General features: G+C 37.0%; 1 protein-coding gene across 2 annotated transcripts; it reads left to right on the forward strand.

Annotated features, from left to right (window-relative positions):
- Positions 1 to 247: 247 nt before the first annotated feature.
- On the forward strand, positions 248 to 22413 carry LOC117782816 (leucine-rich repeats and immunoglobulin-like domains protein 3). 2 transcript variants are annotated; one of them, XM_034619860.1, is made up of 11 exons: positions 3625 to 4109; positions 5579 to 5588; positions 10079 to 10085; positions 15390 to 16253; positions 16797 to 16868; positions 18030 to 18239; positions 18296 to 18439; positions 18502 to 19337; positions 19672 to 20028; positions 20095 to 20376; positions 20447 to 22413. In XM_034619860.1, exons 1-11 carry the CDS (start codon positions 4011 to 4013, stop codon positions 21631 to 21633), a joined length of 4068 nt encoding a protein of 1355 aa, XP_034475751.1. In that variant the 5' UTR covers positions 3625 to 4010; the 3' UTR covers positions 21634 to 22413. The 2 variants fall into 2 exon arrangements, with proteins under 2 accessions (XP_034475750.1, XP_034475751.1); XM_034619859.1 differs by lacking the exons at positions 3625 to 4109; positions 5579 to 5588; positions 10079 to 10085 and adding an exon at positions 248 to 618 and having other exon boundaries at positions 15043 to 16253.
- The last annotated feature ends 125 nt before the right edge of the window (positions 22414 to 22538 follow it).

Raw genomic sequence — 22538 nt, forward strand, 5'->3', positions numbered from 1 at the left:
AACTAGAATTGTGAAAAATGTTATCTAACTTTCGAACTAAAATTGTGCAACTGTTTTAGCCTTCTTGTAAAATTAAAGAATTGTTACAAAATTTAGTTTTTTTAATTCAAATTGCGCGCCAATATACAGTTTTTGGCTACAAACGGTCCACAGATTGTGGCGGTCAGAAGATAGATTGAATGAGACGATAGTATTTATTGAATGAAGTTGGCAGTCTGACTTGTCCAACACTGATTGCAAGCCCTGAAAGATGGAATTTCTCACAATTAGTTCTCGTTCAGTTTCCGAAGAGAAAGGTTGTCGCGACGCGTCTAGTGTTTATGTTTCTCTACGCTTAATTAATCGAAAACAAAAGCGCGTGAGTGTTGCGAATCAATGCAAAAACTAAACAAAAACAATATTATTTAATGCAAGTGTACTTCATATGTGAGATAACACATAATAACCATAACGCGCTGCCTTTTTATAAGGCAGCAAAAATTCTAATAGCGAGTGCGAGTGTGAGCCAAAGAGTGAGAGAAACAAAAAGAGAGAGAGAAAGAGTGGAAAAAGAGCGCCCGTGAGCGAGCATAAAATCACAGCCGCAGCAGCAATAACAAAATAAATACATACACATATGTACGTACATAATTTCTTTTTATTACAATTAAACTTTACATCGTTTTGTTTGTTACGCATTTTTGTAGTTTTGTTGAATGCCACAACGAATGCAGCACGTTTTGTGTGCAACAATCAACGAAAATCCAATTTCAATCTTGATAGGCATTACATACAACTCACACATGCATACAGACATACGCGTATGTGAAGCGCGCATTAAATAAAAATAAATTCTGCCTCTGCGAGTGTATGTATGTATGTATGGATGTGTGCATGTCGGTGTCAGTGACGTTGCGTCGCAGTCGCTGCCCACTTCCAACGCAAGCGTCAGCATCGAACGTGTTAAAGTGACGAATAAACAACACAGAATCGTTCACTAGAAAAAGATACGACAAACAGACAAACAGACAGCCAAACATATTTGTACATTTCTTTCACACATGCATAAGTACATTTGTTTGTGTGTGTATAATAACTAACACTAACACACACACCCACAGTCGAGGCAGACATTTTGGCTGCTTCGTTCGCCTTTCAAGCGCAATTTGTTTATATGACTACAGCCGCAGTTTGCTTGACCCCCATCCCATAGCACCCCCCATCCATCCGCCGGCCTCACCGCTTGATAGGTGAATAGATTCCTCACCTTCACCACCCGCTATCCATCAGTCTTCATTCATTTCTGTGCAAACGCTAATTTTGCCTTCTATTTCTACTTCCACTTTTATTTTGTGTCGACTCCTCAGGCACCCAACTGTGTATGTGTGTGTGTGAATTCTGGTTCGGGTGTATGTGTGTGTGTGCCAAGATGAAGAATGATATGCAGCAATGTTAGATGATAAATGGCGCGCTATATTAAATGATTTATTTTGCCTGCCCCTTACCCCTGCCCTCTGCCCCGTCGCCCTCTTGCTCTCGGCCTCAGGTTCATTGTGCCCGTTTCTCTCTTTGCATCTCTTGACCGTAGCTTAAGCCATCGGCTAATGCTAATGTCTGTACCGCCCCTCCAATATTGCTCAGTTTTCATAACTACTGCTGCTGTTGTTGTTTTTTTTCTCCTTTTGTTATTGTTGTGAGTCCAATTGTACAAATCTGTGGTACAGTCTCAATGTGCACCATTATTCAACACTTAACCTTAAGCTAGAGACTTTTATAAATAGATTAGCTAAATAGCCTTTCTTTAGAATAGTCTTATATACATAGATAGTATTGCTTATAAAATTTTTATATACTACAAATTTAACTTCAACTTGAACTGTTCAGAATTCATAAGGTCTATAAATTAAAACTAACTTAGTTCTTTTTGTTAAAAGTTCACATAACATTAAAAATCATCTTATTTACTGAGATATATCTTGTAGAGCTTTTCGTCACTTTCAACCTGTTGCTTAGTTTAATCCACATGAAACAGAAATGGTTGAATCATATCACCATACTTATATCTGTTTATATTTTCAAGTCAATTAGTATCTCAATTTAATATTAAACCCAGTTAACAATAGTTAAACTCATTTTATCATCAAATATCCGAAAAAGTCCCCGGCTGACTTTTATACATATAGAATAGTTAGATTTGTATCGAAATGTTATTTCCCGGTACTAATACTAATGAATCTCACGCTGAGTCAAATATTTGCTTAATTAAATCATTCATTGTTGTATTACATTTCGCAAATTGCAACTCATTTCCACAACATTTCCATTGGCTTTAATAACTTTCCATGGCCGGCATAGAAAAGCACATGAAAACAATTTCTAAAATGTGATTTTCTATTGTTGCTTGAGTTCTTTTTTATGTACCAGTTATGCGGATTGTTCATATACTCTTTGAATGAGGTGCTTTAGTTTTGTTAGGAATGTTGGTATCATACAATGTATATAGCTTGGATACAGAGATCATTTACAAATTTAATAGTTCCTTTTAAAACTTGTTTTTTTAAATGATCTTCATAAACAGTCAACAAAAATAATATAAAATATAAAATAAAACAAGCAAATAAGATTTTAAATTAACAATTAAATTAAATGACATAAAATGTTAAGCTTCAAACTGAAAAGAGAAGATATTCTCAACTAATACACTGTGTATTTATTTCACATTCCCATTCAGCAAGGGTATTAAATGTTTGCCACCGTTTTTCTTTCATTTTTTGCAGTTAGCCATGTTATTTATTTATTATATTTTTCCTAATTAGTTATAATTACACTTAATGCAATTTAGTTATGAGGTTCTGTGCTCTTTTCGTTTCGTTGTTGCTCGTTCAATGTTCGTGCTGGATATTTCTCCCTCTCCGTTGTATCTTTCTCCTCAGGGGTTTTTTTTTACACGATTAGTGCAAGTTGCACTTGCAGTAGATTGTTCTTGTTGTTTAAGCTTTAGTTGAACCTCTTTTTTTTAGTTTTTGTTACAAGGGTATATAACTTATGAGAGTAGGGGGAGGGCAATGGGGAGCTGGAGGACGGGGGTTGTAGCTGTTCCTATTGAGCACATGAAAGGTGTTAATGTTTTCTGTTTCTCCAGATCTGATAAGTTAGTCGCTTTCTGAGTACCTGTTGTTAAATATTATTATTTGTTGCTGTTGCTTTAAGCACGTTTTGTAATGTGTTAAAATATTTATGAATTAGCTGGAAAGCTGAGTTTCGAGTTATAAAGATTGTCAGTCGACTGTGAGATGTGTGAAAAAAATGATGACTGTAAAAAATTGAATGTAATTTGAATATTATGGGTATTCCCAATCAATTGCATAGTATATTTGTAATTTAATTAAAAGATCTCATTAAAAGATTGTTGAATCTGCCACGATTTTCTACTTGATTCCCTTGAAAATTCTTCATATCATTTTCTACTTGGAGTTTAGCATAAACTTAAATGACTCGTTTTTCATTTAAACGCAGTTAAACATATTCTGTGGCTTTGGTGGTGGGAATGGTAATGGAGGGGGGGTTATTGAAGCCGCCTCAAGGTGTGAATTCTAGTTAAATTCAATATCACAATATCCGCATCATATATGATGAGAGTGAATGCACTCATACCCGTATACGTACTCGTATTCGTATGCATATGAGGTGCAATTTTCGCAAAGATTATATCACGGGATCTCATAAATAAATGCATTTAATGGTTGGTTGGTTGGTTGGGTCAGACTTGGACTTGGACTTGGGCCACTTGGGATCTGGCAATGAGGGTTTCTGCCTTTACGAAACTGTCCATGAAATTCGTTGGTTGCTTGTCTCACGGAAGGAATCTGTGGCACAAACTGGCTCTCATCATTAGCAATTTGAAATGCATTCAAAGTGCACAGACTCAAAAAGGAGATGCGAGTGTATCCAATTATTTTCACATTTTATGGCGTAAATTTTCTTGAGCCCCAAAACCATTTTTCAACCGAAACGAAACGAAACTACAAAAAATGCAGCTCCAACTAAGGCGCAACAACAACAGCAACAACAACAACATGACAAAGAAGAAGCAAAAGAAGAGCGACAGCAGCAGCAACAGCAACAACAAATCTTAAAAAGGCATCAAGATTATTGCACAGAAAAATTCTTTTCTTCACACCTTGCCAGAGAGACTTGAGACAGCGCAAAGAAGGAGGAAGAAAAATAAAAATAAAAAACACGCCAAGAATTAAATGCGACTTCAAAGAAAGGTATAAAAAAAAAATATAAAAAAAAAGAATCAAGAAGAAATATGGTCAAAACGAAGCGGCAACACCAACAATGGACATGTGCAGCAACAATAAAAACCAATTTAAGCCAACCGACGCGTCGCCTCCATGTGGCTTGCTCTTTCTATCTGTATCTGTATCTGTTTCTTGCGTATGTGTGCATGTATGTATGTACGTATGTATCTGGAGGATTCCTCGTAGGTTTAACTCGAACTGACGTTGGGAAGAAACGTCAACAACAACAACAACAACAACAAAAGCAACGCATTCACAATCAGTTTCAGAAATCAGATTCGGTTCGAAGTTGAATAGTTGTCGGTTATGTTGTTATGTGGGTATCTATGCTGACTGTCTGTCTGTCGGTCTGTCTGTCTGTGTGCGTGCGAGTGTGTGTGCTTGAGCTACGTGCACACCTGTGGAGCACATTACTGGACTTTCCTGAGTAGTATTCAAATATCTTTGTACATAGCAAATAGCAGAGGTAGAACAAAAATTTTTAACAAATTGTGTGAATAACTTAAAAAATGTTGGTACTTTACTACAAGACTGTTGTAACTCAAAGGACCCAAATAATAATGCAGAAATATTCGCTATATCCTATTCTATTTTGTCTGAAAATTTCATATTTATATCTTGTATGCTCTTCTTGTGAGAATCGAAAGATTTCTTCAACAGTTTATATCTATTCTCACAGATATCAATTTATTTTTCATTAATTGCTTATTAAATTTTCTTTTCATCTGAGACGTTATATATTTATATATATTTTATAGTTGATATTTATTAAAAAGGAGACATGGGAAAAGATCCGAAAGATCATAATCGACCTAAAGCCTAAAATTTAAGCCATTCTTTAAGGCAAAGTTGGCTTTTGAAAAGATACCATATATCAAATTGAAAAACCACTTTGTTAAGATTGAAAGTCTTTCAGTTATTTAAAAAAAAAAACTGCGATTCTTTGTAGAATTTTTCATCTATTGTTATCGAAAACTATTGTCATTATGAAAGTCATCTACAGAATTATTTTTCCTACAATGCAAGGAGTGTAGGGGATTCAATGCAGTCGTTAAAGTTGAATGCCCAAAATTTAAATGCGCCTATTTACGAGGTAGGCTTCCCTTATTATTATAAGTACTTTTCACCTTATTCGAGTCTTTAGAGTTCTTTGAGGCCTGTCAGAATGACCAAAGTGGCAAAAACAACAGAATCCAGAGAAACAGATGCTTTAAAAGACCCACACACACACACACACACACCATGGCACATGCGGAGAGATCATAGCAAGCAGCAAGAAGAAGAAGAAGTACAACAACAACAATAGTAACTCTGAAATCCCAAAGAGTCTGCTTCATGCCTCTTGCAACACTCTGCCTCTTCCTCAGCCACTGGAAAACGAGGCTCAATCCAGTTTTCAGTTTCTTTTCTTTTCCTTGGCTTGAAGTTGGACTTGGGACGTTCTGTTTTGCAGATCTTTAGTTGATTTCGTTTCGGGCATTATTGTTGTTGTTGTTGTTGTTGTTGCTGCTGAAGTTTTTCAGAATTTCATGCTGTGCTGCTTTTGTTGTTGTTGTTGTTGCTGTTTGACGTTGGGCTTTGTATTTTATTTTTTCTTCACACCTTCGAAAAAGGCAAAGGCAGAATTTTAACGTCGACTGGAAATTCAATTCAATTCCCTTGGCAGGAACGTTGGCCATAGCCGGTTTTTGGTGTTGGTGTCGCGCTTGGTTTTCTCACTTGGCCCCGAAGAGACTCTTTTGTCTCTTTCTGGCCCACTCTCCCCATCTCTCTCTCTCTCTCTCTTTCGTACTCTTCTCTGTTGCTGCGATCTCGGGCTAACTGACAGCCCTTCTGTTTTTTTTTTTTGTAAGTCTTCTTCTGGCAGGATCGTTTCTCTGTTTTTCTCGTTTATTTTATTTTTTTTTGTTTTGTTCATCGTTAAGATCTTTTGACAGCCGCATTTCGTTTCTTCACTGCCCGCATTTTGTAGCTTTTGTTGTGTTTTGTATTTCACTTTTTTCTTTTTGAATGGAACTCAATTTGACATGCCAGAAGATTTTCTTGAGCCGCTTTGCCAGCCAACAAAATTGAACAAAAAAAAAATAATATTAAATCGGAAATTATTGCGCTTCGGATTAATTTTGAATGCGCTGCTGGGTATTCCATTCCCCCCCATCGTCTTCTCCGTCTGCGTCTGGTCTTAAGACTCGATCTGAAACCATAATATATGATCTTGGACTTACAAGTCACCGTTTTAGTTCAAGGTGAGAAAGCCTATCATAAGAAATTGAGTACATTCTCTAAGCCCGATCAAAAAGTCCACTTGTCATTATCTGAATAAGGTCGTAAGTCTGTTAAGGCCTACAAAATAGGTGCGACGTTTGTTTTTCGACTGCTTATCGTCTGTCGTGATAACACTTTTAGAAATAACTAACTGCAAATAGTCTGCACATGATATACCCTGTAATTACGCTGTAAAGTATACATAACAAATATAATCAGACAATCAAGTAGTGTCATACGAATTTTGATTATGCTGTACATTAACATACCCTCATTCATATATTGATTACAGGGCATGTGTAGTCCATATACTAGTGTATGCCGTAAGCAAATTAAATTGCAGCTGACGTCACTTATGATATGGGCTGTAAAACAGCAACGATTTCTGTGGAATTAGACAAGGCAAACATCGATTAAAAGGAAATACTTGACTTACAAAGTTTCTATATAAAACCAAGTGACTTCAATTAAATTGGACTGACTTTAATTTGTAACGAATTTATAAAAACAATGTTTAAGATGAAATGATTTCCCAAATTAAGCTTATTTTCTCAGGAGTTGACATTTATATTGCCTAGTTTATAGAGTTTCCCATTTTTGTCGAGGCATAGGCAATAATTATATCTGGCACTAGATTTTAAGAATAACTCTGTCAGTTGCTGCTTTCGCTTTAATGCCAACATTTTTTGCTCCTTCTCAAGATCATCCTTCATTTGTTTGTTTAGCTTTTCCTGTTTTAATTTAAGAAGTCGTTCGCTGCGACGTGGAAGTTGTTCCATTGTACTAAATATCTTCGAGTGTCCTTTGTAATTAAAGAGGTACTTTTTGGCATTCGATTAAATATATATATATATATATCCTCGCCTGCTGCTGTGTTGTGAATGTGATTTCGGACCAGAAAAAGTCTTTAGTCCCAATTGTTGACAGTTTTTACAATGCTTTGTTTCCTATATAAAATTAACTTAACATAAAATTAACCCAATCTCAAAGATTGTTCACATTTTTATCTTATTATTTCTATATAAATTGACGTTATACCAAAGGAATACAATTTCTGTTTTCTATAAATAGATTTTTATCATATCATTGTAAATGTTTTCCCAAGTTTCGCCAATAAAATTTTTTATTGATTCCCGAAGTTACTTCACTAAGCCGAGTCCACCTGACCGCTGTGCTACCCTGTGGGGGAGTACATTTTGGCATATGATATCACCTATCACAAGTCACACTCTCTTATCAAGTCACAAGCAAAAACAACAACAACAACAACAACAATAACAATATGCTTTGTTTATTTGTTATTTATGTGCCTTAGAGCAATCAAGCAAAACGGTTTATCATTAAAGCGATAAAAAAAAGACGTTAATTTATTATACATGCATACAAGTACTTATTTACATACATACACACATGTATATACATAGGTATATAATATTAACCAATTGAACTTGAAAATGTCTAAAGAAAATGTCGACAAAAGCTGCTAACTGACCAAGCCCCTCTCGCTGACAGCCTCCCCTACCTCTCTCGCTCTCTCTGACTCTATCTAGCCCACTCTCTCATTTTAATAAACCGTTATAGGCGTGTGTGCACAGTACAAAGCATTCAAGCAGAAGGCAACAATTATAAAAAATAAAACTCTTATTTAGTTATTTAATTAGCGAGGCCCACAGATACAGAGAGTGAGAGAGTAAGAGAGAGAGAGAGAGAGAGAGAGAGAGAGAGAGAGAGAGAGAGGAAGAGAGAGGGGAAACAGCGTCTCGCGTTCGTATCTAGAGTGGAAAATTAATGACTACAAAATTAAATTTATTTTTGCAAAAAACAAAAACAACAACAACAACAGCAGCAACAGAGGCAGACAGCCAGGCAGGCCAGCAGTTGCTTTCTTATTGGATTTTATTTTACTCGATCTGTCAGTGTGTGTGTGCGTGTCTGTGCAAAATTTATGTTGCTATTTGCGTCGTTGTAGCTGCGCAGCAACTGCGCTGCTCTTATCATGGGTTCTTGTTGTTGGTGCTGGCACGTTACCTAATTAGTCGCCGCAGACAGCGCGGCAATAGGCAACGTTTTTACCTTTTATGTTGTTATTGTAAGCCATAGAGGCGAATAAAAGAACACACGCATACACACACAAACACATTGACGTAACGTCAACTGCGACAGACAACAGCGCTGCCAACAGCGACGCTGACTGCACGCTGTTTCCGTTCTCGTGCCCACGCACCTACACACACACAGACTTAGACTTGCAGAGCGAGAGCGTCATGTATGTATGACAGAGTGAGCGAGAGAGAGAGAAGGACAGGAGACACCACGCGACAAAAACGCAGCTTTAGCTTTGTTGCTTTTGCTTTTGCTCTTTTCGTTGTTGTTGTTGTCGTTGGCTGCTGCGTTGTTTTTGCTGTGCAGACAGTGTGCTTTAAAAAAAAAAGCTGCACAAAACACAGAAGACAAATTGAGGGGAGAAGTGAAAAACGTACAAATTTCATGTACTTTCAATTGCTGCTTGATCACGGCGAAGCGAATCGATTACAGTTAAAAGAGACATACAAATTAGGCAAGTTACACAGATACAAACACACATTGACATACACATATACGTGTACATATCAGTATAGTGATCGTTTTGACAAGTGATCTTTGATCGGCTTTGTAGTAGTTCTTGGAAACCAGCTTATAGGCAATTAAATTCAATTGATTGCAGTTGAGGTCCAGCCGGATATCAGTAAATATAACAATACGAAATAATAACAAACGAAGTTATGCTTATTATTAAAAAAAAATTCTATCAAGACATAACAACAAAAAAGTATTCTTATTATTAAAAAAAAAAACCCAACAAAATAATTAGAGAACTATGTGTACCAAATATGAGCTGAGTTAATAATAAAAAAAAATCAATCACGACAAATAGATATAATATTTATGGAAGGATTATCTGAAAAGTATAAAATTTTATTTCAAATGGTTTCTTTAGTTAATCTATTTTATGCTGATATTTTTAACTACAAAAATTTAATTTTTCTTCAAATTTATATTCGATTTAAGATTTCTTATATTCTATATTTTATTTAAAGAATGCCACGAATTTGATACTTTAACCATAAAACTTTGCATTTTATTCCACTGTAATGAGGCGGCTGCATTTTGGCAGCGGCAACTGCAGCTGCTTTCAACTCAACTTCACCTCACCCCACTACACCACACTTGAGCGTTTCCCCACTCGAATTACTGCCCGCCCACCACTGCTTGGGATTTGAATTTAGCTGTGCTTTTTTTTACGCCAACGACAACCGTCACACACACACACATACACACGCACGTTCAGCTTATTCACAAAAAATATTGTATATATTTTTATTCGTTTGGCAAAGGCAATAAACAACAACAAGAAAGACACAAATAGAAACAACAAGAAAAAAAGACTGTGGGCGACAACAACAACAACAAAAAACAAACCGAGCCAGCAGAAAAACAGGCAACAACAACACGAAAATTACCAATTTAAATGTTTAAAACAAAATCAACAGGCAGCAGGTAACAAAAATTAAGTCAAATAAAAATGCAGCCTCGAGCATTTTTTCGTCTTAATTTTAATCCAAGTGAAATGTTTAAAATAAAATGTTACAAGAAGAAAAACAACACACATAAAAAATGTTATATAAATTAACTTAAAAACAAAACATGAAAAGCTGGAAGAAAAAGACCTACTTACAAACTTCTTATGTAAAAGGTATCTATCTCCCTTTCTCTTTCTACTCATCTTTCAATCTGCTCTAAAAATCTAATGAAAAATGATGTTATTGTTTTGTGGCTAACGATCATTAAGCAGATACATCCATACATATATACATCTAATGTATCTTGTATATGTTGCTGTTGCTGTATCTGTATCTGTAGCTATTTCCCCTGCCCATTCATTGTATATTTATCTGCGGCATTATCATATCATCGACAGCTAACATCGTCGACATTTTGTCGTTTTCACAAGAAAACAATACCCGCCTTGTACCGTTATCTAATAAATTTGTGAGGGAGTTGACGACCAACACACACAAAAAAATAAAACCAAAAATAAATTAATATTACAAATAAAAGCAGAAATCTGCATTTTAGTTGCTCGTCGTAAATTTTGTTGTTGGCCTGTAGTCGTCTGTGAGCTGTCCAGAAATGAGTTCAAAGTGAAAGCTTTAAACAAAAATCCAAAAATTAATCGGCGTGGGTTTTGCCCTTACATTGAGTTGCTTGCTCTTGGGTTTTTTTACTCTCGCAGAACTTATGCTAATCAATATGCGATTTAGTTAGCGTTTTATGCATGCAAATCGATTCAAAATGGCGGCTAAATTTAAAGATCTACGGAAATTAGTGGAGAATGAACATCGCTGATTGGTGTGTGAAAATTGTAGCATCAACTTGAAGATATCGACAGCTAATTTATATGAGAAAAGCAACAAAAATTAATTCAGTAATGTGACAATGTTTTCGGAATTTCAAGATATTGATCGATAGACAATAAGATAGTCCCCGAAACTGTCATCGATTGTGATTGGCGGCCACACGCAGACATTGATCGATAGATTAATTGATAGATGCCTGGCAAATCTCCAAAAGGTGTCATCGAAATTCAGAGAGGTGTTTGATAATATTTTATTATTTGCCTCATCTCATGATTGATTTGCGATTGATACACGTTTTTATATTTTTTTTATGCAAATCTTTTTCTTATTTTTGGTATTTTAACTAATTTGAATAACATCCAATTTATTTTATTTTTTTAAGTTATTTGAAAATACTTACAGTATTTAATTCTTGTTTATCAAAATTTTAATTTTATAAAATTCAATTAGTTAGTTTCTAATGCTAGATGTTTTGCAGTACCACTGATGTACCTTAATTTGACGCAGCCACTTGCCCAACTTTAACTAAATATTTACCCTTAACAAGTTTTCAACATAACTGCTCCAATAAATGTGCATGTCCCCGTAGTATAAATTGATTTCCTCTGTAGATACCGCCTCAATAACACGATCGTAGACAGTGCGAACCTATTGATTAGATAATTGCATTCAGTGCTACGTGTAGAGGGACCCTATATAAAATTATCTATCTGACGGAGACAAACTTGTTGGGATAGTTGGGGAGTGTTTCCTCAATATATAACTTATAACACAAATTATTGAGGCCAATTTGTTGTTAGTGTTGTGAACTGGAGCCGTTGTTTATAGTACATATCGATGAAAAACTAAAACTAATCAAAAGCACTTCACATTGGACACTTGAGCAAGAACAACTCTGTATGAACTCGACTATATATAGACCGAGGAGTCTGTAACAGAAAAATTGAAAATGGAGTTGTGAGAAATGTGTGGAAAAACTCTTTGAAGAAAATTCTACAACTAAGTTGTTGCTTTTTTTTTTCTTCTGGTTGTTGCTTTTCCTTCTGTCGGGCACTTTTTTATTTGATTTCATTACGCTTTGCTCTTTAGCTGATGCTTTACGCTGTTGTTGTTGTTGTTTTGTGTTACTAAATTTGGTTGTCTGGGCATTTTAACGCGTGTATGTGTGTGTGTGTGTGTGTGTGTGTGTGTATGTGTGTGCCAGACCATTTTTAGTAGCCGGGCCAGCAAAAGCCGCCTCTCTATATAGCTTATACGATACAGACGCGGTAAGTAAGTATATATATTTATATGGGCATGTCTGGTGCGGTAATTGCGGCCATTTCTGAGTTTTTGCAGCCGCCGAGACAGCATACCGCCCCCGTCCACCTCCTGATGCCCTTTTTGGTGGGTGTTTTTGGCCTGGGAAAATTGTTAGTGAGCTAAACAGGCCTGTAAACTTGTATTACCTAAGCTAGAAGTTTGGTATTAGCGCAAATTTGCTCAACAATCTAAAGGAAACTTTAGTTAGTTTCTTGTTAATTGATTTTCGTTAGAAAAATATAGTGATGTAAGTCCCAACTGTGATTTGAGTTTAAAATCGAAAATAGAGAATCGAGTTCTCGATCAATGAACAAATAAAACATCAAGTAAAAAATAAATATAATAAAACTAACCGTTTAATTTTTACTATCGACACTGAAACCGTTACCGAAATAAATTCTCTGCCTAGAACCGAATACCGAAACGTGTTTACCGGTTCGGTTGTGGTAAAGTTGCTAGCTCAAAGAGTTGACCAACTTCACACAGTCATAACTTGTTCAAAACTGAACCGATTTTCAAGCGGAATGTCATTTTGATCATGATTTGGTCTCTAAATTGATTCTGCATTTAAATTTTTATCATCTAGAAAATTTGATAATTTTCGATACTAAGCCATCTATCGTCCAATTTTCCATACATACCCTTGACATTTTTTCAAAAACTTTGATCTCTCATAACTTTATCAAAACTTAACCGATTTTCAAGCGGAATGTCATTTTGATCATGATTTCGCCTCTAAATTGATTCTGCATTTAAATTTTTATCATCTAAAAAATTTGATATTTTTTCGATTCTAAGCCATCTATTATCCAATTTTCCATACATACCCCTTGACATTTTTTCAAAAACTTTGATCTCTCATAACTTTGTCAAAACTCAACCGATTTTCAAGCGGAATGTCATTTTGATCATGATTTGGTCTCTTAATTAATTCTGCATTTAAATTTTTATCATCTAGAAAATTTGATAATTTTCGATACTAAGCCATCTATCGTCCAATTTTCCATACATACCCCTTGACATTTTTTCAAAAACTTTGATCTCTCATAACTTTGTCAAAACTCAACCGATTTTCAAGCGGAATGTCATTTTGATCATGATTTGGTCTCTTAATTAATTCTGCATTTAAATTTTTATCATCTAGAAAATTTGATAATTTTCGATACTAAGCCATCTATCGTCCAATTTTCCATACCCTTGACATTTTTCAAAACTTTGATCTCTCATAACTTTATCAAAACTTAACCGATTTTCAAGCGGAATGTCATTTTGATCATGATTTCGCCTCTAAATTGATTCTGCATTTAAATTTTTATCATCTAAAAAATTTGATATTTTTTCGATTCTAAGCCATCTATTATCCAATTTTCCATACATACCCCTTGACATTTTTTCAAAAACTTTGATCTCTCATAACTTTGTCAAAACTCAACCGATTTTCAAGCGGAATGTCATTTTGATCATGATTTGGCCCCAAAATTGATTCTGCACTTAAATTTGTATCATCTAGAAAATTTGATATTTTTTGGACCCTAAGCCATTTATCATTCAATTTTCCATACGTTCAAACATTTTTTTGCTCTAGGTCTAGCTATTTATTTCGATGTCATATTTATTATAAAACGACAGCCTAAAATGTTTCAAAATTGATTTGCTGTACCGTTACGTACCGGTACTGATACCCGAAACGAGAGAAAAAAAAACTGAAATAGAACCTTTTACCGAAATAGTTATTTGGGATGTACCGGAACCGAAACCGTAACCTATATTTGTTTCGATTTGATTCCCTGGACAAAATTGACGCAGGGGAATCGGTTGAGATTTGACAAAGTTATGACAGCTTGAAGTTTTCAAAAAAGTGTCAAGGAAAAATACTTTAATAGATCGTAAAAAAAAATAGTTAAAGATTCCTTCTTACCTTGACTTAGTAGAATTCAGAAATAAAAGATGCTGAAAATAGCTAAAAATTTACGACCAAATAATAAGTTAATTCCATCCAACTTTCGTAGTCTCTGAATTTCCTTGGGTTTATATAAAATGCAAAGCGTGATAAATTTACATTCACACATGTGTCAATATATATTTGTTTCTAACAAATATTTGCACAGCATTTTATACAAACATTTGCAATTAATAGCTTTCCAATTTTCTAATGCGATTAACTGTTTAGAAAAAACAGAACGTAAGCAGCAACGTTGAAGGTATTTAGAATTTTTTTTTTTTGTCTTTTTAAGCTGATTACGGAGCATCACAACGTTGAGCATTCCCCAATTTAGCTGATAGCAGAAAGTGCGCAGCGTTCTTTATCTGAATGTCAACGAATTTCTTTGTGTGTATGTATGTGTGTGTGTGTGTGTTTTGGACTCAAGTACAAAATGCAAAACGCTGCACAATTTCAACAAGTTGAAGATATTTTTTTTATGCATCGGACACTTTTGAGCTGATGCTGCGCTGCTTTCTGCTTCTGCTGTTTGTTGTTTGTGTTTATAAAGAAGCGTTGGTTCTGCGCGCTTTTCGTGTTTTATTTGTTGCGCACAAAAAAAACATCCGGTCGTATTTTAATTTAACGAGCATTAATTTTGCACACTGCCAGTCAGTTGGCATCTCTGTGTTTATAAGTTATTATTTATTTATTTGTGCGCTAAACACACATCTGTAATCTATCGCTTTATTTTCAATATATTTGAATATTTCCTTAGATGCGATAATTAACGAATTAGTTATTATAGACTTAAATGTGGCAACACTTGCAATCTTAACGAAACTATCTCTCTTTCTCTCTTTTTTGCTTGCAGGCGACGATCATGTACCAGTCCCAAAATTGACGACAATGAAAGCGTGTTGTACAACACTGGCCGCTGCCAAGGCCTCTGCCACAATGGCGGCAGCGCAGGAATAACGGAACCGAAATGTAAGAAAAGCGCACGCGAAGTTGAATTTTGAACGAATTTATCAAGCAAATTAAAGGCAAACAACAAAGAAAAGCAAAACGCTGCAAAATGCACGTTTCAGCCATTAACGGCAAACAACAGGAAAGGCAAAGGGATAAGGATTGTGCATGTGGCGTAGTTAAAATAACAACAACAACGACAAAGTTTAATAATTATCGAAAGCGACGAATATGCAGCAGTAGCAACAACAGCTACAACAACTACATTAGCAAAATTCTAATGACGACTTCAATTCTGCTGCAACGCCTCGCAACGCTGAGCTTGGGTACCAAGTGGCGACGGCGCCGTCGGCGACGCAAACAGCAACAAAATAGCGATACAATAATAACAACAGCAACAACAATGAAAGGCACCCATAATGATAATTACAATTATACTACAACAACACGAAGCAATGATTTCAATAAAATCAATAAATTACTACTAATTACGTGCATGCTGCTGATAACAACTACAACAATTTGTCAAAGCAATGTACCCGGCGCTGCTGCAGCGCCGTCAGCATCGACGTCAACGTTGACGTCTGGCGAATCGTTAACGTCACCGCTGAGCGCTCTGTTAAAATCTGGAGGCGCCTCCTACAATCAACAGTTGCCGCAACAACAACTATTCGCGATGCTGGCAAAGAATAACGGCGGAGGTGGCGGTATCAACGGTAACGGAAATACGGCAGCGTTGACGTCAGCAGCAGCAGCAACGCATCAACAGCATCGTCAGCGTCAACGTTTTCTGCCACTGCACGAAGATGAATCGGAGGATGCGCTTGACGAAGATTTTGCAGCGCTGCACAGTCGACTGGAAATCTCTGCTGTCGCGCCTTCCATTGCCTCGGCTTCACTGGAAACGAACGGTTTCGTGGCCGACGATGGCGATCAATACGAGCAGGCACAGAAAGCGCTCGCAGCTGCCGAATCAGCGAATGCGAATGCGAATGCCAACAGAAACAACAACAACAACAACTGCCCAAAGGAGTGCAAGTGTCTGAACGTGTTCTTCGATTGTGATAAGCTGCATTTGGAGCGCGTGCCCGTTCTGCCCAACTATGTGCAAACGCTGTAAGTAAACAACCCTCGCGACCCCACAAAACATTCGCAACATTTGAACAACCCTCGCATTTCAAATTACAGTTATTTCAATGTATACCCTATGATCGTTGCACTTCAAATGGGGTCTTACCCTATTGCTAAAATCATTAGCGTGCATTAAAATTTATAAATTCAAAATTAAAACTGAAAAGATAAAAATTAAATATTTAAAAATTTTAACAACTTAACTTACTTTCGAGAGTATACATAACTGCTCTAATGCAGGGTGTCTGCCAGTCTATCACGCCTCATGGCAATTCCTTATTTACATTTTCTTTTTGGGGGGTTGCGATTTAATCAATTTAATGCATTGCTAAATTATGCAAAATGCCCGCCGTCGTCAGTTATCGACAGCAATGCATCAATAACTGCCAGATGGATTTGCTTATCAGTTATCAAATTGCAGCATAATTGCAGTCACTTACTGCATTAATTGCAGGCCTCGCAAATCCAATCAGCTAACATTGTTTTTTTTCACATTCCCTTCTCTTTTTTTCAACCCACAACCCACAGGCATCTGGCGGGCAACAAACTGAACGACAGCACTGTCCTTGCGATACGGAATCTACCCGAATTACACAAACTGTGAGTAACAACAGCAACATCCACATAGATTTAATTATTCCATTTGTGGGAATTATCTAAAGCAGATAATATCATGCAAATTGTAAAGCTTTTAGTGAATATTTTATGAGTACTCGTATTATAGAGTATTAAAAAAGCCATCTGTCAAATATGCCTACAGCTTTAAAGTAATTAACAAAAATATTATTGCAATCATAACAGCGAGTATTTATATTGCGATGTTAGATAACGTCAGTAACTTGTGACTGTTAACTTGATAATTTATTAAAAGATTCTTAATATTTATATTTTACAATAAAATAAGATCTGAGATTAAATTACAAATTTTAAGAATCAACATTTAAATAACAAATAAGTCAAAAATTTATTTTTATTAACATATGTCCAGGGAATCAAACCGAAACAAATATATAGGTTACGGTACAACAAATCAATTTTGAAATATTTAAAACTTTTATTAACGAATTTAAAAATATTTGAATGCAGAATGTATTAAGCGAAATCATGATCAAAATGACATTCCGCTTAAAAATCAGTTCAGTTTTGATCAAGTTATGACAGTTTAAAGTTAGTCAGACTGCGGATTTAGCCACTTTACAAGTCAAAATTTTTGTTCAATTTCACATGATTTTTTACAAAAATATGAAAGGTCTCAGAATCGAATTTTAAGTGTTGTTTTATACTAATTACGATATAAGGAGTTGATTAAAAGTGAAAGCTTGAGATTTAAAATTTTGACTTTTCAAAATTTCAAAGGGGGGACCCTTAGCATCGAAATCGAATCTTGGTCGAAAATAATTAAATTTTCTAAAAGAACAAAAATTGAATACAGAATGTATTTAGAGGCCAAATCATGATCAAAATGACATTCCGTTTGAAAATCTATTCAGTTTTGATAAAGTTATGACAGCTGGAAGTTGAACAACTCTTTGACCTAGCAACTTTACCACAACCGTACCGGTACAACGTTTCGGTATTCGGTTCTTAACAGAGAACTTTCATTCGGTTATGAAACGGTTAGTTTCGGTGTTATCCTGAACATAATTGATAGTAAAAATAGGAGATAATATCTTGTATATTAATGCTTATTAACTGCATAATAGACTTAAGCATAAATTTAAAATGTTAACTTGGTCTAATTCACATTGTTTTCCATTGCAGTACATTAAAACGCAACCAGTTGGATGTGATGCCCGTGTTTATGGGCCTTGTTTCGCTGAGGCAACTCAATTTGGCCAACAATCGCATACAGCGCATCTCGAGTGAGGCGCTGGCGATGTTGCCGAAGCTCAAGTCGCTGGATCTGAGCAAGAATCAGCTGCACAGTGTGGAGGCCAACATGTTTGTGAGGCCCAATCGATTGTCGCACTTGTAAGTTGCAACCAAATGTTGCACGCGAATTGAACTAACACGAAATTCCTTTACAGAATTCTGAACTCAAATGAGATTGGAAGCGTGGATGAGCATGCGTTTGCCATGCTGAACAATTTGACGGATCTGGAGCTGAGCAACAATCGTTTAAGCAGCCTGCCAATGAGCGTATTCAAGAATTTGACTCGCCTCAAGAAACTGTAAGTTGCAACATGCTCTTATTGTTGTTTGTTCACATGCTAATAGATGATTTCGCTTGCAGCACACTTAACAATAATCAGCTGGAGATCAATTGGTCAACGTTTCGTGGCCTATTGTCGCTGCAGAAGCTCCAACTGAAGGCAAACAATATACGGCAGCTGCAGGACGGCGTCTTTCATGTGATGCGCAACATTGAGAGCATCGAACTGGATGATAATGGCATCAGTTCTCTCTCCCGTCAGGGTCTCTTTAATTTGACCAAGTTGCATCATTTGAGTCTGTCGAATAATTCCATAACGCACATTGAACTGGACACCTGGGAGTTTACACAATCCTTGGAGTCGTTGGATCTATCGCATAATTATATTAGCGAGTTTAAGCCACAGCATTTGTTTTGCCTGAAACGATTGAAGCAACTGAATTTGTCGCACAATAAGCTACGGTATCTGCCGGAGAATACCTTTGACTGTGTCAAGAATCTCGAGGAGTTGAATTTGCGTCGCAATAATCTTGCCTGGATCATTGAGGATCAGTCAGCAATGGCTCCATTCAAAGCACTACGCAAACTCCGTCGTCTCGATCTCTATGGCAACAATTTGAAGCAAATCAGCAGCAAAGCTCTTAACGGTCTCAACAATCTTGAGCAGCTCAATCTGGGCAGCAATGCATTGGCCAGCATTCAGCCAAATGCCTTCGAGCATATGCTAAAGCTACAGAAGCTCATCTTCAAGTCGGACAACTTTATTTGCGATTGTGATCTGCTGTGGTTCCGTCAGTGGCTACTCGGTCGATTTGGCTCTCAAGTTCAGCAGCTGCAACCCAATGTCGTTTGTGGTTATCCGGAGCATCTGCTCGATCGACAGATGTTTACGCTTACCAATGCCGAGCTGGTGTGCTGTAAGTACAATATAGCCCCACTCACTGGGATGAACTATTTTTTAAGGTCCCTAAAAAATCTTTCTAAAAATACAAATAGAGAACTTTTAATTGGCAAATACACAATAGGAATTTAAAATTTATAATAATTAGAACACCAAAATAATTAGCTAGTCCCTAGAAAATTGAAGTTACTTTTTTTTAATATAAATTAACTAGTTTTTTTGAATTTGGAAATAATTTTTCGTTTTCTAAGCTTCTGCCTCCTATATTCTCATCTTTATTTTGTATTCTTTCGATTTTATTCGTTGTTTTTTGTTGTACAATTGTTTAACACATCTTCTTTCACTTACAGCTGATTCACCCAAACCGGTGATACAGAAAGAGCCCAGCAATATGCTGGCCGTCAAGGGCGCCAATATAACACTAGAGTGCATTGCCAGTTCACCAGCAGCCGCCTCAATGGCCGCCGCCGATGAGCTGAAGATCATATGGCGCCACGATAATCAGCACGTAATGGAGCGACAAACAATACACGATGGCGCCAGCACAGAAACCCAAATACATCACGATCAGAGCAGCAATCAAACAACCATCTATGGCTATCTGCGTCTCTCCAATGTCAGTTATGAGAGTGCCGGCAGATATCAGTGCGTTGTCTCCAATGCCTTTGGCACAACCTATTCACAAAAGCTACAAATATCCATTGGCAGTAAGTTTAACCACACATATATAGCTAATGATCCCTTCTCAATTAATTCCTTGTCTTGCCTTGCAGTACATCCCAGCTTTTTGCATGTGCCCTCAAATCTCACACTGGATGCTGGCGAAACGGGTCGTTTGGTGTGCTCGGCCAGCGGTGATCCCATGCCGGAGATGGCCTTACAAAAGATAGATGGCAGCGATTTTCCCGCTGCGACGGAACGGCGTCTCCAGGTAATGAGAGAGGAGAACGCATTTCTTATCACAAATGCCAAACCCAGCGATTCGGGTATTTACACTTGCACTGCTAAAAGTCCAGCTGGAGAGATTAAAGTGAATGCCACGCTCCTCGTGAATGGTGAGAAGAATAAATGGAGATAAAATATTATGTTTATGATTGCTAAATGACGTCTCTATTTTTAATTTAGATAAACCGCAGCCCAGCATTCCCTTGGTGCACAAGGAGGTGGTCCTGGGGCGCACCTGTGTCCTGGAATGTCTCAGCGAGTCGACCAAATTGGAAATGGATCAACCACATCGCGAGTGGTACAAGGAGAACAAGCCACTGCACAATTCACCCACGGCACAGGATACGGAAAGATATTTCTTTACGAGCAGCAAGGAGCTGCTGGTGATTGTGAATGCTCAGTCCAATGATGCGGGACACTATCGCTGTGAGATCACCGACAATTCACGCACACTCACATTGCAATCGGAGCTGCTGGTGGTCAAGGAGAGTCTCAATATCGATGTACTGCTGCTGGGCGTGGTCCTGCTGACCGTAAGCTGTGTCATGATTGGTACCTGCATCATCTGGTGCACATTACGCTATCAACGGCGCAAGTTGCAGCTCAGTCATGCCACAAGGACCCATGCCAGCAGTCAGCACACGTTGCAAATGGATCAAACGCAGCTGACGACGCTGAATCGTACACAACTGCGACCACATCAATCGCAGCTTGTTCTCGACGGCTTGCCCAGTTCACAGAAGCAACAACAACACCAGCAGCAGCAGCAATCGCAGTTGCGTCCACGCAGCTTGGCGGACTTGGGCTGTGGTGACGGACAGACGCACAGTCGACTTATAGTAACAACGACGCCATCGTATGAGCAGCGCTGCTTGGAGCAGGGACTGACACTCAGTTACTTGCAGCAGGCGGATTTAGAGACACAGCAAGATCATTTATCTAGCAAGGATTCGGGAACTGGCTCGGATGCTGCCGTCAAGCGTAGCCTCGAGGATTTCAGTGTGGCCTTGTCACTACGCCGACAACGTCGTCGGATTGATGACGATGACGACGACGATGAACCGGATGATGACAACGATCTACAGTTTGCGCCCACACGTGCTCTAGGCGTCTCTGAGTACGATGACATGGAACTTTACGAGCTGAATCACAGTGCTGCAGAACAACAGCGTTTTCTACGCAACAACAATCATAACTATGATGGCGGGGGCGTGGGCATTGGCATGGGAATGGGTTTGGGTGCGAACGTGCATGTGGATGTGGCAAATGCTGGTGCTGCAACGCCGCCAGTGCTGCCGCGCAAGTGCAGCGCACAACTAAACAGCAACAGCGTTGACTACAAGCAATCCACCACGGTGGACATTTAAGAGCATAAACCAAAGCAAACAAACTGCAAAATCAACCAAATTAAAATGCAAACACCAAAAAGAACAATCTCAACAAATTGTTGGGATTAACCCAGCCACGCCCCCAAAAGGAAACAATCCACCAGCCACCCAAAAATGTAAAAAAAAAGAAGAAAAAACAAACGAACAAAGACTGTTAATCTAAATATGAAAAAGTTTATGTAAAATGTGACGACGCTTGCCTCGAGAGAATAATGGCCAGAAGGCGGCCTTTAATAAGATATATAAGATATAAATATACAAAAATATATATATGTGTAGGGATATGTATATATTGGCTAACCGTTATGGCAGCTAGAACATACCAGTGTCTTCGTAATTTATGAAATTAAATGGATTTATTATTACATACATGTAACATTTAAGTTTATATATACATAAAATATACATATATTTGAATTTTCTATATGTTTATTTCGCTTGTGATATTATTTATTATTTTTGATTGCTGTTCCAGTTTTAAGGCATTATTATAATTAACAATTTGCAGCTGTATATAAGTATAGCATCTATTTAATTTTAATTATAGATTGTAAGTAATAATTTGCCCGAAATCGGCTATGATTTGCTAAAAAAAAATTAAATGTGAAGCTGATATCCTATTTTAGCCACCTTTATGTTGATTTTGTAATTTGAAATAATTTTTATTCAAAATTTGATAAACATAAATGTAAATTGATTTGCCTTATGCTTAATGGCCTTGACTAAATATTAAAAAATTAGACACGTAAGTTATAAAAACTTGAAAGAAAAATGAAGTCAACAAATGCTAATTACATTTTATAAATAAAAATATATAATCTAAAGAAATGTTGTCTGTTGTTTATGAAAAGTTCACTTTTAAATTAAGTAGTCATAAACTAATT

Source organism: Drosophila innubila (assembly GCF_004354385.1).
Source record: "Drosophila innubila isolate TH190305 chromosome 2R unlocalized genomic scaffold, UK_Dinn_1.0 1_C_2R, whole genome shotgun sequence".
NCBI lineage: Eukaryota > Metazoa > Arthropoda > Insecta > Diptera > Drosophilidae > Drosophila > Drosophila innubila.

Coding starts and splice junctions, on each gene's coding strand:
- LOC117782816 (XM_034619859.1), top strand. CDS start 15,247: ATGCACGTTTCAGCCATTAACGGCAAACAACAGGAAAGGCAAAGGGAT. Junction 20,029..20,094: donor GCTACAAATATCCATTGGCA/GTAAGTTTAACC, acceptor CTTGCCTTGCAG/TACATCCCAGCTTTTTGCAT. Junction 20,377..20,446: donor TGCCACGCTCCTCGTGAATG/GTGAGAAGAATA, acceptor TTTTTAATTTAG/ATAAACCGCAGCCCAGCATT.